The 14,049-nt window shown below is 37.5% G+C and overlaps 2 protein-coding genes across 2 annotated transcripts; both read right to left on the reverse strand.

Annotated features, from left to right (window-relative positions):
- Window positions 1-537: 537 nt before the first annotated feature.
- On the reverse strand, window positions 538-6,774 carry ABCG25 (ATP-binding cassette family G25). The gene is made up of 3 exons (XM_021953887.2): window positions 6,509-6,774; window positions 5,518-6,352; window positions 538-1,719 (listed from the first exon to the last, which is right to left on the reverse strand). The coding sequence occupies exons 1-3, from the start codon at window positions 6,626-6,628 to the stop codon at window positions 665-667; spliced, it is 2,010 nt and encodes a 669-aa protein (XP_021809579.1). The 5' UTR covers window positions 6,629-6,774; the 3' UTR covers window positions 538-664.
- A 6,144-nt stretch (window positions 6,775-12,918) lies between these two features.
- LOC110753092 (uncharacterized) lies at window positions 12,919-14,049 on the reverse strand. Its single transcript, XM_021953901.2, has one exon. The coding sequence runs from the start codon at window positions 14,011-14,013 to the stop codon at window positions 13,309-13,311; it is 705 nt and encodes a 234-aa protein (XP_021809593.1). The 5' UTR covers window positions 14,014-14,049; the 3' UTR covers window positions 12,919-13,308.

Raw genomic sequence — 14,049 nt, forward strand, 5'->3', positions numbered from 1 at the left:
CGTGAGATAACTTTTTCACGTGTTATTGTATTATTGGTTGGGGATAGCAAAATAATACTATCCCCGTTACAAGTAAGTTTTTAATAGTGATGGGAAGGGATTGAGTAAAGAGAGAGAGGAGACAAAAAATTAAAATTAAAATATAATTTTTGTTAAATTTATGATTATTATTTTTTTACTCGTGGCTCTTATGTAGCATCTATCTCACTAAAAAGTGAATCTCATTCATACCACATCAGCATTTTTAACAAATTATTTAACATATTTAATGATTGAGGCCAAAGTGAAACACAAAACATTGGTTAATAAGGTGCCACTTTAACTTCTACGTTTTATATGCAATATTGCATTTCATCCATACCATTGAACAATTTGTTGTGTTCATTATTTACATCAATCACAACCTCTCTCTTTTGATGCTTCAAAGTTCAAACTTACAGTTATTTCGATTCGATGTACTGCAATGGAATACAGCAATGTTGGTGACATAAGATCTATCAACTTGTACATTGCAAGCACAAAATAAGAGGGAAAAAGAAAAAAGAAAAATCCACCCTTCTGACTTCTGAGTCTTCTCATCCATTCTGGATAATTAATTACAATTAAGAGAACCCTTGAAGAACAAGGAACTTAGATGCATGTAATGTAAAATTGTAGACTTAATTTAGGCTTTAATTCGCCTCATCAATGCAAGATAAGCTAATAATCTATATGCAAAAAACATAAACAACAGGACACAAACGCTCACCACAGGGCTAATTTGCCCTGCAACATCCTGTTCAACAAACTTGCAGTTTACTTTATGATCACCTGCATCATGATGACGTTGAGATGAGCAGCCCAAGAGAGAAATGATTTTATGACCTTCCCCATATTGCACATTGATTAGCAGCCTATAACTATAAAACGTAGTAGAAATATATTTGATCCAAGCCAAACAGGACGGAACCTTATGCACGTAATATCCTCCGGTTAGCACAAAAGCTAGCATCGTCACGGTGGCTACGGTGGAAGCCTGTTTGGCATCCATGATAGCAGCGCCTAAAGCAAGGCCAAGCCCTTGAGACACAAGCACATAGCCGAGTAGAACTAGTAATGTCAAGAGAAAAGCACCGAAATCGGGTTTTAATCCAGCCATCCAGTAAGCGATGGTGAGAAAGATTGTAGGGAGAATGAGCTCCATTGGTAAGTCTCCAACTAATCGAGCCATGAAATATGAAGACAGTGTGTACATACCCGAGGCCTGTTCCTTGAGGAAGATGGCGCGTTCTTGAGGGAATGCGAAAACAGAGTTGAAAGAGGGCAGGACCCCCCAGAAAATAGAGATGAAGAAGAGAAGCCCTAAACGATCCTGGACATCTAAATAATCAGATTGCCACCACATTAAGCCAGCTAACAAAGCTCCAGCCGCTACTTGGAACACTCTCAGTGAGTTGAAGGCTTCATGCTTTCGTTCCTTGAGGCTTCTTTGCAGCAAAATGTTGAATTGGTTGAACCAAGTGGAAACCCCAGGGATTTTTGTGAGACCAATATTTCTGCGCTCATCTTTATTACAAGAATGGTTCTCGATGTAGGCAGTTTCTTTGGTTGATACAAGAAGGCCATTTCCCAAGCACTCAGCCTTCACCTTGGGAGCTAACAACGTATTGTATGAGGAAACAAGGATTTCTTTCATGTTGGGCGTATCTCTTTCGCTTACACCATTAAGTTGGCAAACTCCTGCATATATACATATAATTCACTGAAAATTAATTAATCCTTACTAATATTACTATATATCTAACTTCATTATATTAATTTATAATAGTGAAACTCCTTTAATAATACTGTACGTACATTGGTGCCTACAAAAAATTGGTCATGGACCATTCACGTGCTATTAACTAATTAGACACGGTATCGGTGGCCGACTAGGTTTGTGTCAATAAGTACTATTTATCTAAAAAGAGACTTAAGAAAATGACACACATAAGTAGACATAGGCATACCTTAAATCTTTCAATCAAAGAACCTTGAAAAGAAGATACCAAAAATGACACTCATAATGATATTATATCCAATGTAGACGTTGGTCCATTGATGATTAGGACATTAATTGGTAATTAAATACGAAATTAGAAACACTCTTTTTTTTACTATAAAAAACAAAAAACAGAAATGACTAGGAGATGCACAATAACTAAACAAATATTAATTATATTATCATGCACGACCAAATAATAATAAGCAGCAGACCGAATTAAGCTTAGCTGATAAAGCTGACCGGTGATGGTGGTAAGGTGAGAGGCCACTCATGTTGGTGCTGCCACTAAAAGGAGGGGCCACCACTTGCTCTAACTTAATTTTTCTCAAAAAAGAAAATTTCTCAAAATTTTTCTTTGTAACCTTTTTAGCTTTTTTGCATTTTCAAACCAAAAAAAGGAGGACTAAGTGAGATGAATGCTACAAATTTAACACATGTCGCTCCTTAATATATCCTAAGTTCAAGATTCGAGAAAAAAGGTAAATAAGAATTGAAAGACGTGCCTCTAATAACTGATATTGAGAAGCTAATCTCGCCTAATTTTTTATTTTATTAAGAAATAAAAGACGAAAAAGGCATATACAGTGACCAAGCAAACCCACTTTATTGAAGTGATGATTTGTGGCTAGTGGCCAGATGAATGCACACATAAGGTTGTGGTCAAATATGTGTAATGATGTTATAGGATGGCCTATAATCCACTATCCAATACCAACGCAATAATGTCAAGTTAAAGATACCTAAGTTATAAAGAACAAGTCCTCTATTAAATTTTCTGTTTAGAAAGAAAATAAAAACTCCCAAGGTTGTGTTTTTTATATTTTACAAAATGATATAATGTACATAGAAATTATCGCATTTAAAACAACGTCAATCAGCATACTAAGATCCCGAAAATTAAAGGGTGCATAATTCAAACACTAAAGACTAGGCACTAACAAAATAATAAGAGTTTCATGAGGATCTCTCAATTGAAACTTTCTCATAATGTACAAGTATACTATTCAATAAAGAGACAATGATGCGATTCGCCAACTTCGAAATGTTTATGCTTTCTTAACCAAATGATGGTTTCTCACGCTATCAATGCCGTCATCGATTTCTCCACTTCAATCCACAATATATATATATATATCAGTGTCTACGAATAGATTAAAGGAAAAGTATTTTTAAGGGACAAGAAGCCCCTTCAAGTTTGTTTAACCCTCTCTAAAGTTGAGCATGGTCTTCTGCCTACAAGAGATAAGAAGTCCTATAGCTAGCTGGTCAAAGAGCACGTACTAGTTCTACAATTCTTTGTGCATTCTTTAATTGTAGCTTTAGTTTTGTGACAAACACAACCTATATTCTCTCTAAGCACTAATAACAGGGGCTTTCAATCATATCTCATAAATTAATTAAGAATTAAACCGCAGATCCATGAATAATAATTCAAGGTTTCAATAATAACATAGCTCTGATACTATATTAGACAACCACATTAAACCTCAACAAGTTACACGGTCAAGAACTAGTTCACAATAATTCGAGATATGATAAAAATATCCATCATTGTTATAGAATTTTAAATATAAAAAACTCCATCATAGTTCGAGAAGATACGATGAATAAATTCGCAAGGGTCTTACATTTTAAGGAGCAACATAACATGTCACTACCAATGCATGATCCGCAAACCCCCAATGAATAATGGTCAACTTAATTGAACAATATATATATATATATATATATATATATATATATATATATATATATATAATTAATTATATTTGCATTATATCATTGAGTAGCTCATATCACACCATGAAGCATTGGGATTGAGTGGACGGTCGAAAGCGGCATAGATAGCCCATAAGATCATTGAATCTCTGTTGAAATTAAGGGTATGATATATAGTGGGCTACACAACTGTCCATACTATATTATTTTGTTTGCTGACTGCACTCTCCATACCACATATCTTCTTACTAAATTGGGGGAAATATTAGAGGTCAAAAATCCATCAATGGAAACCTTCTTTGGAAATTAATTAAAGGGTTCTGTGCTGCACTAAAGGATTTGGAAGCCTCATATGCTAAATCAAAATCCGGAAACCTAATTTTTTTTTCTAATCAAAGAACGAGAGACGAGTTCAATCTAAACACTCTTACAATATTAAGAACAGAAATACCGCTATAAATAAAAGAAGACTTTCTCTGTCCTTTGCATGTCTTGTCTATATTTTAGACTGCACACCTAAACGATATCAATACAAAGTACTTGTCTCACAAAATAACCTTTCTTGAAAATATGTAGCTATCGACTTAAACCCAATCTTATTATTATAAGTTAAGACCACAACACAAGTTACAACAAGCTACAGCCTACAGGATGCATGACTTTAATTCATTAAATTTAGACCAAAATTCTAATGTGAGCGGTGAGAATTGAATTGCAAAGGAATATTTACAGGCACTATTCAAGGATCAAAGTATTAGGAATTTGGTTATTTTATGTTTTGACATTATTTTAAATAGAGAGAGAGAGAGAGAGAGAGAGAGAGAGGTAGTGCATGAGTCAATTCAAGGGAAAGATCATCGTTCTATTTAACCAAAAGAGACACGTGGAGAGCACGAAAGCATTATTATAAAATCTGTTTTTTTTTATTGAAAGAAATGCTACCTTTACAGAATGCCAAGTCATCCTAAAAGAACTTTTTTTTTTCCTTCTTTCTTTTTGTAGCTAGCTGTGTCTGCTGGCTAAGTTCATTCTAATGTTTCTTGTGCATCATCAACGATAAAATTACCAAAAAGGACTTGTGAAGTTATGGGAGACTGATAGTTAATGTACTCTGCCACCATCGATGGAGGACACAGACCGATAGCCCATGATACATACAACCATGGCCACATTTATATGGATCGCCGTAAATAACAGCTCAAGTATGGACAAGGAATTGCTAGCTAGCTCGAGACTTACTTTTGGACATGGATCACCTTAACTGGATTATATGGACCCCACTTTTTTTCTCGGATATATATTTTCTATACAAAGGCATTTTATTTTCTCGGCTATAAACCAATGATCGGAACTATTCAATTTGTAGGTTATCTTTCAAAGATTATCCATGAAAAAACTCAGCTAGCTATTTGATGTGTTTCATTTTTACCTAGCGAGCTGCTTTTTTTTTTTCACAATATAAATGACCAAACAACTTCGGATTTGAATGGTTTTTTTCTCAAATAAAACTCTTGAAGGATGTGTACACTTTTGTCATGTTGTATAACGTGATTGGATATATCTGCCATTTGCTATATTATTCCCACTACGTGATAAAAAAGAACTAGTGAAAATGAATTGCTACTGAGAATTAAACTCTAAATTTCTAAAGGATTCAAAATAATAGAATTAACTAAATTAGAACGACACTCTAAATATTGATGTGATGGAGCAAAAATAAATTGATGAAACGACAATTATGGTAAGCTAGAACAAGGTTGGAAAAGGTGGCGTACCGTTAGCGAGATCAAGGAGAAAGTCCGCAGGGTTCATAGGAAAAGCCGGCGCGAAGCCAAGAGATCCGAAGTAGCTCATGGCCTCGCTCCCCTTCCCAAAATACAAGCACTTTCCATCGCTCAGCACCAGCACCGACTCGAGCATCTGGTAAACTCGGCTCGACGGCTGGTGCATGGACGTCACGATTGTCCTTCCTTTCTGAGCCAGCGACCCCAGCGTGCTGACCAACCGGTGAGCCGCAGTAGAGTCCAAGCCCGACGTCGGCTCGTCCAGGATCAGCAAGCTGGGATTCATCAGCATCTCGTGCCCTATGCTCACTCGCTTTCTCTCTCCTCCCGACACGCCACGTATGAAGGTGTTGCCGATGATGGTGTTCTCGCACTTGTGCAATCCCAGCTCGGAGATCACCGACTCGGCGGCGGAGATTTTGTCTCTTTTGGAGAGGCTTTGAGGGAGGCGGAGGAGGGAGCAGAAAACGAGGGTTTCGCGGACGGTGAGGTGAGGATAGAGAACGTCGTCCTGAGTTACGAAGCCGGTCCTACGGAGGACGGCTTTGGTGAGGCTTCGACCGTTGGCTAAGACGGTCCCATGGTGTCTCCGGGTAAGCCTGCCAGCAAGGGCGTTGAGGAGCGTGGATTTGCCGCTGCCCGATGGCCCGAGAATGGCTAGGATTTCTCCCGGAGACACCATGCCTGTAATTCCATGTAGGATGGTCCGTTCTTGTGGCTCTTGTCCGGGTTCTCCCTTTTGCATGAGGCGTCCTTTTGAGAAACAGCAGCCGCCTTTGTACTGTAATTTGTTGTCTATCTTCACTCGGTAACACACGTCAAGGAACTGCATATCATCATCAAATTTAATTAATAAATTAAAACATGAAGGGAAATTTTCACCAAAAAATAAAAAATAAAAACAGTGGAAGCTCGCTAGAGTCAAATTTCAAATATTGGTCAAACACAAACGATGGAGTGATGCATTGATTTTTATTGGTACCTTGAGAGTGATAGGGAAGCAAGTAGAAGAATTGATCATAAAGGGCGAATGATCTGACGATAAATCTCGACTGCGAGTTTGATCTTCACCACTAGAAGTAGTATCAACCTCTGCTGCCATTATGTGTTCTTAATTGAAACTAGCTAGAATTAAGGAGAGAGAAAGACTACAGAGGAAAGTAAGATGAGGAAGAGTTGGAAGTTTATGAAATGAAGGGAGAGAGAGAGAGAGAGAGAGAGAGAGAGAGGAATAGAGCAAGAGATCAATTGAATGGAGGAGGTCGAGGGTATTTATTCATTAATTTAGGGAAGGGGGAGGGGGCTCGGGTGCACTGCCACGTCAAAGTGAAATGCCCACAGCAGATGTGTTACGTGGCGGCTCCATGCACCATCTGGCAGCTTTTGGAGAAGGATTCATGGAGAAAATGTATATATTATTCTATAGTGTTATATGAAAATATGATGCCTCCCACTTCAAATATCTTTTTCTCTACTCTTTGATTCTTTCTCTCCATCTTTCTTTTCTTTTTCCTTTTTCTTTTTAATTTAGTACGCAAGAGAGAGAGAGCTTTATCCTTTTTCCTTTTAATTAAATGCATAAGAGAGAGAGAAATGGTGTAATGGGTAGTAGGCCTCATCATTTGGCCCGCGGGCTCATGGCCTACGGGGGCCCGCCCGGCTCATTGAAAAAAAAGCCCGGTCTGGCCCGTTATGGGCTTTGAGAGGGCCCGGCCCGTTTGGACTTGGGCCGGGCTTGGGCTTGGGTGTTTGAAGCCCGGCCCGGCCCATAGGCCCGGCCCGATTAAGCCCATGAAAGCCCGGCCCGGCCCACCCACAAAAGCCCGGCCCGTTAGGCCCGCATACATATATAATTATGTATAAATAAGGGTTTAGGATTAGGATTACATCACTTGAATGACAAATCTCCCTCTTTAATTTTTTTTTGTGTGTTACTTGTTATAAAAATTGTGTTTGTTTCCATTGAATTCTACTCATTCCTAGTTTATAATTGGATGATTAGCACATTAATTTGTGTCATTTATTAATACAACAATTATATATATATATATATAATAAGACAAACAACATATCATATCACCAAACATAATCATACCACCAAATATAATCATACTTTTCTTTAACACATCACCAAACATTTGCATATTTATTCATACCATCCTTATAAATTTTTTTTTTTTTTTTTTTTTTACACTTATTATTTTTTTAAGCCCATTTCGGCCCGCCCCGGCTCGATGGGCTTTTTCAAGCCCGGCTCATGAGATGGGCTTGGACTTTGAATTTTCTAAAAAAGCCCGGCCCTGCCCGGCCCGATATTTTCTCTCTCCTCTTTAAAGCCCGGCCCATTGACGAGCCCTAATGGGTAGCTCAGCCGTTATGCAATGAGTGATTATAGAATATTACGGTAATATTGTACATTATATATATATGTTATAATATAATTGAATATTTATTAATAATATTTTCTAAAGGGGGAAAAATAAGACATGTTATCCACCCATATTTTAATACGTGTACAAGTAATAGTAACAGTAATTAGTCTCTGTCTTCTCTTCCATCTCTTCTACCTTTGTCCATTCTCTCATTCCAAAATAATTTTGTTTCTTGCATAGGAGAAATTATAGATACTACGATAGTAATTACATAGTCATACTATCGTAATATTCTATAATTTCTCAAATAGAAGAGCGAAAGAAAAAATTAGGATCATAATGGAGGGAGGGGTGGAGCATTTACTACAACAGGACATGCCTAACTATATATATATATTCATCCCCAAATACAAACGCATGGCCATATTTAAACACTCTGGTCATAAGTTAGTGATGATGTGTGCATATATATAGTCCCTTTCTATTAAGGGATTTCTCAAATAATTTTATTTGAAGGACACCTTTTAGGATACCTTATGAATTTTTTTTTAATGATCCAAATCTTCTATTTTTCAAGTCTTTATTCATATATCATACTTGCAAAAAATTTGAAAAAATTGAAAATCATTAAGGTATCCATTTGCAAGCAACAAAATTGACGAACACAGTGTTTCAAGAAAAGACTAAAAAAATAATAATCTAATTGACTGGTCAAATGGTTTCGGATTCAAGTGATTTTTTGCATATATGATCTTTGAGGGAATATCTAAAAGTTATCGTTTAGATCATTTGAAAAACAATGTGTGGTGGGCCCTACAAGGGTCTCTCTCATACATTGAGGGTTTTATGGCCAATTCTGTATGTATTTTAATTAGGGGTGGCAATTTCTGACACGACTCGAAACCCGCATGGAAAATTAGCCGGTCAACTCGCACGATTAAATTTTCAAGTCATTTTCGGGTAAACTCTCCATGACCCGCTTAATAAACTGGTGGGTTTCGAGTCAACCCTCTAAAATATCTATATAACCTGTTTAACAAAATGAGTCATGGCTGGTCAACCCTCCAATCCGCTAAAATATATATTAACCTACTAAAATACCTATGTAACCCACTAACTCGTTTCTTTGTTTATTCTTCAATTTTTTTTTTTAAATATCTTGTAGTTGCTACCACTTAGTGTGTCAACCCGATGCACGACTTGAAACCCACACAAGAAATTAGTGGGTCAACTCGACACGACACGTTTATTAAATAGGTCGAGTTTGTGTGAGCATTCTTGACACGTATATGATCCTAACACGACACGACTCATTGTCAATCCTAATTTTAATGACCATCTTTGTAAACAAATTACTTGAGTTTAGATTTCGACCCAAAAAAAAAATTTCATTTGACTGCTTCATAAAATCGTTGTTATTTTATTATTTTCTTAAAGAATCGTTTTCATATATTTTGTTCGTCTCAATTAGATGTTTTAGTTGTTTTCAGGTTGTTTTTTTTTTGGGTATGAACCATGAGGTGGTCCTGAATGGGCCCCAACTATTGGTGGCACCTTTAAGCCTTAACCACAACCCAGACTAATCACCACTCACACCGGGTCGGCCTGTAAGGGGTAAAGTGTTGGCCAAAGTGGTGACTCCGTACGAGAGCAGGGATCGAACCCCTGACCTCTCTTAAGGAATGAGAGTGCCGAACCACTCACACCAACCACCTTGGTTGTTTTCAGGTTGTTTAAGTTTTACATAAGTGATTTATATTTGAAAGCTTAAAATGAAAAAGGCGGTTGAGATTATTAAAATAAAATTTGGAATGTACCGCGAGAAGTGTTTCTCAAATAACGTAGTTGAGAAATCTATAAATAGAAAGGAAGTGATAAACAAACGGATGGCCATATTCTAAAACAACAGCTAGCTAGTAATGACATACTTCTTTCAAGTATAAAAACATGAAATATGAAATGTTAGGTGATTTAGAGGCAGAGCGAGAAACAGGGTGCTACACAACAAAAAGCACACCGCATGACCGGGGAGATATTCAGGCCTTTCGGGGCGGCACCTTAGTTTTACAAGATGGTACACGTCATCGTCTTTTGAATATAATTACTTTTTTTTTCTTCTTGCTTTTGCTGCTGCAACCAAATTTGATCAGCACACCACTTATTAGCATGACTTTCCCTTTGAATACAATTCTCAGTGGACGCGGTTGTGGTGAGGTTTGCTCGTGGACATGTGTCGAGCGCGCAACGCTTGTGGCACGTGATAGCCCTTCCACTCACTTTCAGAACTCAGCCTTCCAGTTTCTTTTTCTTTATTTCCCCACCACTATCTTTTGTTTTCTTTTTTCCCTTACGTTAGGCCTTTTTATACAATGGTGAGATTTGGTACAATGGATCAAGGTGGATTTGTCCCACTCCTATTCGACCTCAAGATCCAAAAACTAATTCAGTGGGCCTTTGCAACGTCAAAGTTGACTCACTATTGATCTTTACTACTATTTCAAAAAATAAAATAAAAAGGCTAAAACTTCATTTTTTAAACCAAAAATAAAAAATTAGAAATACACATGCAATTAACTATACAAATTTAATGCATATGACATGACTGAAACAAATAGTTATTGAAATCCAATCAAAGAAATTATGCAGTGTACCTATCACTCCGGTTTAGCGAACGAACTTAATGTGATTCACTTATTTGACAAATTGCTTTCGGATGAAACTCAAAACTTGAAAAACATTATAATTGTACGTATGAATTAGATTAGAAACACATGAAAATTGTGAATTAGATTAGAAACACATGAAAATTGGTCAAAGTGAACGCTTGTAATATGGTCCTTAAGACAATTTACTTGACTAATTGACTAATTGCTTTTGGTGGAGATTTAGAGCTGCTTGGGGGTACCAAAACTTAAGCCCACTTTCTTGAGCCCAATCACTTGGGTGAGCAAGTGAAAAAAATCCCAGCACCTGTTTTATTGAGATCAAACCAGCTTGCCGAAAATTCAAACTAAAACCTTTAAAAATCCAAAAAGAACAGCCGAGAGCTCTCTAGAGAGCTCTCTTCCTCCTCCTCCATTTTGAGAGTCCCTGGCTTCTCACCACCCGAAATGGGTGTTTTTTCCCTGAGCTCTGTCTCAGATCTGGGCCTCCTTGCCTCTACTTCGGTTTCCTTTTGTTTTTCTCTGTTTTTCCCTAAGGTAAGCCCCACTCTGTGAGACCCTTTATCTCCCATATCTCCCTTTCCTTTCTTCCCCAGCCACCTTCACTTTTCACCCTCCGCTTCTTACATCTATACTCCCCTCATCTCTTCTCTGTTATGTAGCCGTCCACACATGGCCAGCGACTTCGTCTGGTCGCCAGTTCTCAACCACCACCGTTTGCTCCTCGGTTCCGCATCCACCGCTCTCGTTGTTCTTCCTCGATGGCGTGTGGTGGTCTGTGGCTGCGATTAAAGTGCATACTGCACTTGACTCTTGGATTATGGGAGCGCTTCCGTGTGGGTGGCATGCTCACCCCCATCTTCCGTTGGCCTCTTTGATACCCCCTGGTATCAGTTACTCCTCCTTGGTGGTGGTGGTGGATCTGCTCTGGTGGGGTTGTTGGCATGCTATGTGCGGCTGCTCCTGTGTTCTAGATCTAGGGTTTCTTTGTTTAATGTTGTATGGGCTTTTGTGTTTATTTGGTTATGTTTCTCTGGGCCTGCTTTATTTGTTGGTGTTGGGCTGCATTTGAAATGAGTTTCCTCAATTTGCAATGTTTCCCACTATTAATGAATACAGTTCCCTTGACCAAAAAAAAAAAAAAAAAACCCTTTAAAAATCCAATTTACCAAGTTAAATGAGTTACTAGAATAGACAAAACCTTTGACCTTTATGTTTGACCAGTTGGAAATTTTTAATAATTGTACTTACACAAACTCATATAAATTCAAAGAATTCAATAATACACTGTTAATATCTATCATACACAATAATTAGTACAGTAAATGTATAGGAAAAGAGTTAGTAACATCTGGCATGTGATATCAAGAGAGGGATGTAGTTGCTGTTTTAAAGCCGTAGACGCCTCCCTACGTGCAGGTTATAATGGTTGTCTACTCATGATGTATTTTCAAACAACGTCCTTCCAACACCTATGATTATCAGCAACACCTGTAGTGTACTTAGATTTTGTCCCACTACTATTCTCTATCAAATTCATCTATAAAGATAAAATTATCATCCCATTAACATCTCAAGGAACCATTGAAGATAACCGAAGCACTCCCTAAGGCTTCAACTATTTCAAAGTATTTTGGAACCTATAGTGTTGTAAACTCAGACACAAGAGTGAAAGGGAACTCGATCCAAAAACTCTAATTAGACAACAAGTAAATAAGATTTAAAATTAAAATGGAGCAACGTAGTTTTGGTATGACTAAAGTGTATCTTGGCTAAGAAATATGTAGGGCCTCAGTTTTTTTTGTTCTCAGCAACATGAATTTAAGAGCAGAACCATCCTACTGTCGATCGAACGATTGTAGTGGCCCAGTAATCCTGATAATTATGAGGATACCCACGTGGTTGGTTTGTGGTATAAAATAAAAATAGATTTTCTTTTGATGCACTAAAAAATATAAAATATATTATCTTTTGAAGCCTTTAGAAACATCAGTTTGCAAACAAAAAGTTACTGACCAAAAGAAGAGATAAAAATAGAAAAACAAAAAGTCATGGAACTCTGACATGCCTTGGATCATAAGGGAGTGCCCTTAAAAGCAAGGGTATTCATCCCCTACCACCACCTCAACTTACAAATAAAGAACTAAAAATTTACAACTCGTTTGTAGCTTAAATAGTTAAAAGTATTTATCCTTGCAGTTGATGTCTCCGTGCATCGATTGATTGCGCTAGTACAAATTTAGTCAGTACATAGTGAACAAAAACAACATTCATACTGGATTGGATTCTCTACTGCAATCAAAATGTCTATAAATTGATCCCTATTTATTCAGTCAAAATCTAATTAAGTTCGATTCCCCCTTTTCTTACTATCATTTGTATAAAAAAATAAAATTAACATCTAAAATTTTGAAAAAAATAAACAAAGAGACAAAGGGCAGAGCACGAAGCATTGTAGGTCAACAACCTGTTTGCCAGGTCCCCAATTCTCCATACACCCCCATATAACTTGTATAATAAGAGTGTCGTCTCCCAGAAAAATAATTTAAATTTCACTCTGTGGACAAAAACCCTGCTGCTCCCACATGGGGTCTTGTAAATTTCACTCATACTTCCACAAACATCACATGAATTACAGCAAATAGGCATATATTTTATACGGCACTTGGTAACACACTACCAAAGGCCAAAGAAACTTTTATATAAAAAAAAATAAAAGGGAAATTAAACTTGTGAGGATCATAAACTTATCGGAATAGGCGATTGATCGGATCATAAGAAGTTCTACTTGGCCTTGGACGATCTATGATGGATTCAGAAACTGCACAAGTTCTCTTACAAGATGTATAAAGATTGACAAATCCGAACCTCTCACTTGAACTCCTTGAGACCTTGGCACCACTTGAAAAGCTAGCATTTGATTCTTCTTCTTCTTCATCATCATCGTCATCATGAGCATCTTTAGAACACTCAACCAATGCAGCTAAGAAAGGATCCTTTGCGAAATTACTAGAACGTCCCTTCGGGTTTTTGTGCCTCACATTGACCCCAATGTCATCGAAGATGAACTTTTTCGAGGGTTTTTGTGTACTTGTAGTAGTAGTGGTGGGAGGAGGCAGTGGGAGACGCTTCAATGAGGAATATGATTCCTTCTTGCTGCTGTTTAGTTTCTTTGGGATTCCGGGAAAATGTTCCCAAGAAAATGGGACGCCGGAAAATCGAAGTGGGTTGCCCTGACTAAGAGGAGAAGAATCATGATGATCAGGATTACAGGATGACGATGATAAAAAAGATGAAGAACACGAGGAGAAGGATGATGAGGAGGAGGAAGAAGATGATGGTGTCCGTCGAGAAGAAAATCGATACTTGTTCAAGGCTGGAAATAAAGAGTTACATTTTTTGGAGACAATTTGGTCATGGCCACCACTTGAATCAGTTGCTGAAGACTCCATATGTAGTGTTTATAGTCTTCATCTTCTCCATCTCTC

The sequence above is a fragment of the Prunus avium genome, chromosome 8 (assembly GCF_965620075.1).
Source record: "Prunus avium chromosome 8, drPruAviu1.hap1.1, whole genome shotgun sequence".
NCBI lineage: Eukaryota > Viridiplantae > Streptophyta > Magnoliopsida > Rosales > Rosaceae > Prunus > Prunus avium.

Bases quoted from the DNA above. Each gene is read 5' to 3' on its own strand.
- ABCG25 (XM_021953887.2), bottom strand. From the start codon at position 6,628: ATGGCAGCAGAGGTTGATACTACTTCTAGTGGTGAAGATCAAACTCGC. The intron at 6,353-6,508 runs GTACCAATAAAA...GATGATATGCAG, and splicing joins GCTTCCCTATCACTCTCAAG to TTCCTTGACGTGTGTTACCG. The intron at 1,720-5,517 runs GTACGCCACCTT...GTATATATGCAG, and splicing joins TCTCCTTGATCTCGCTAACG to GAGTTTGCCAACTTAATGGT.
- LOC110753092 (XM_021953901.2), bottom strand. From the start codon at position 14,013: ATGGAGTCTTCAGCAACTGATTCAAGTGGTGGCCATGACCAAATTGTC.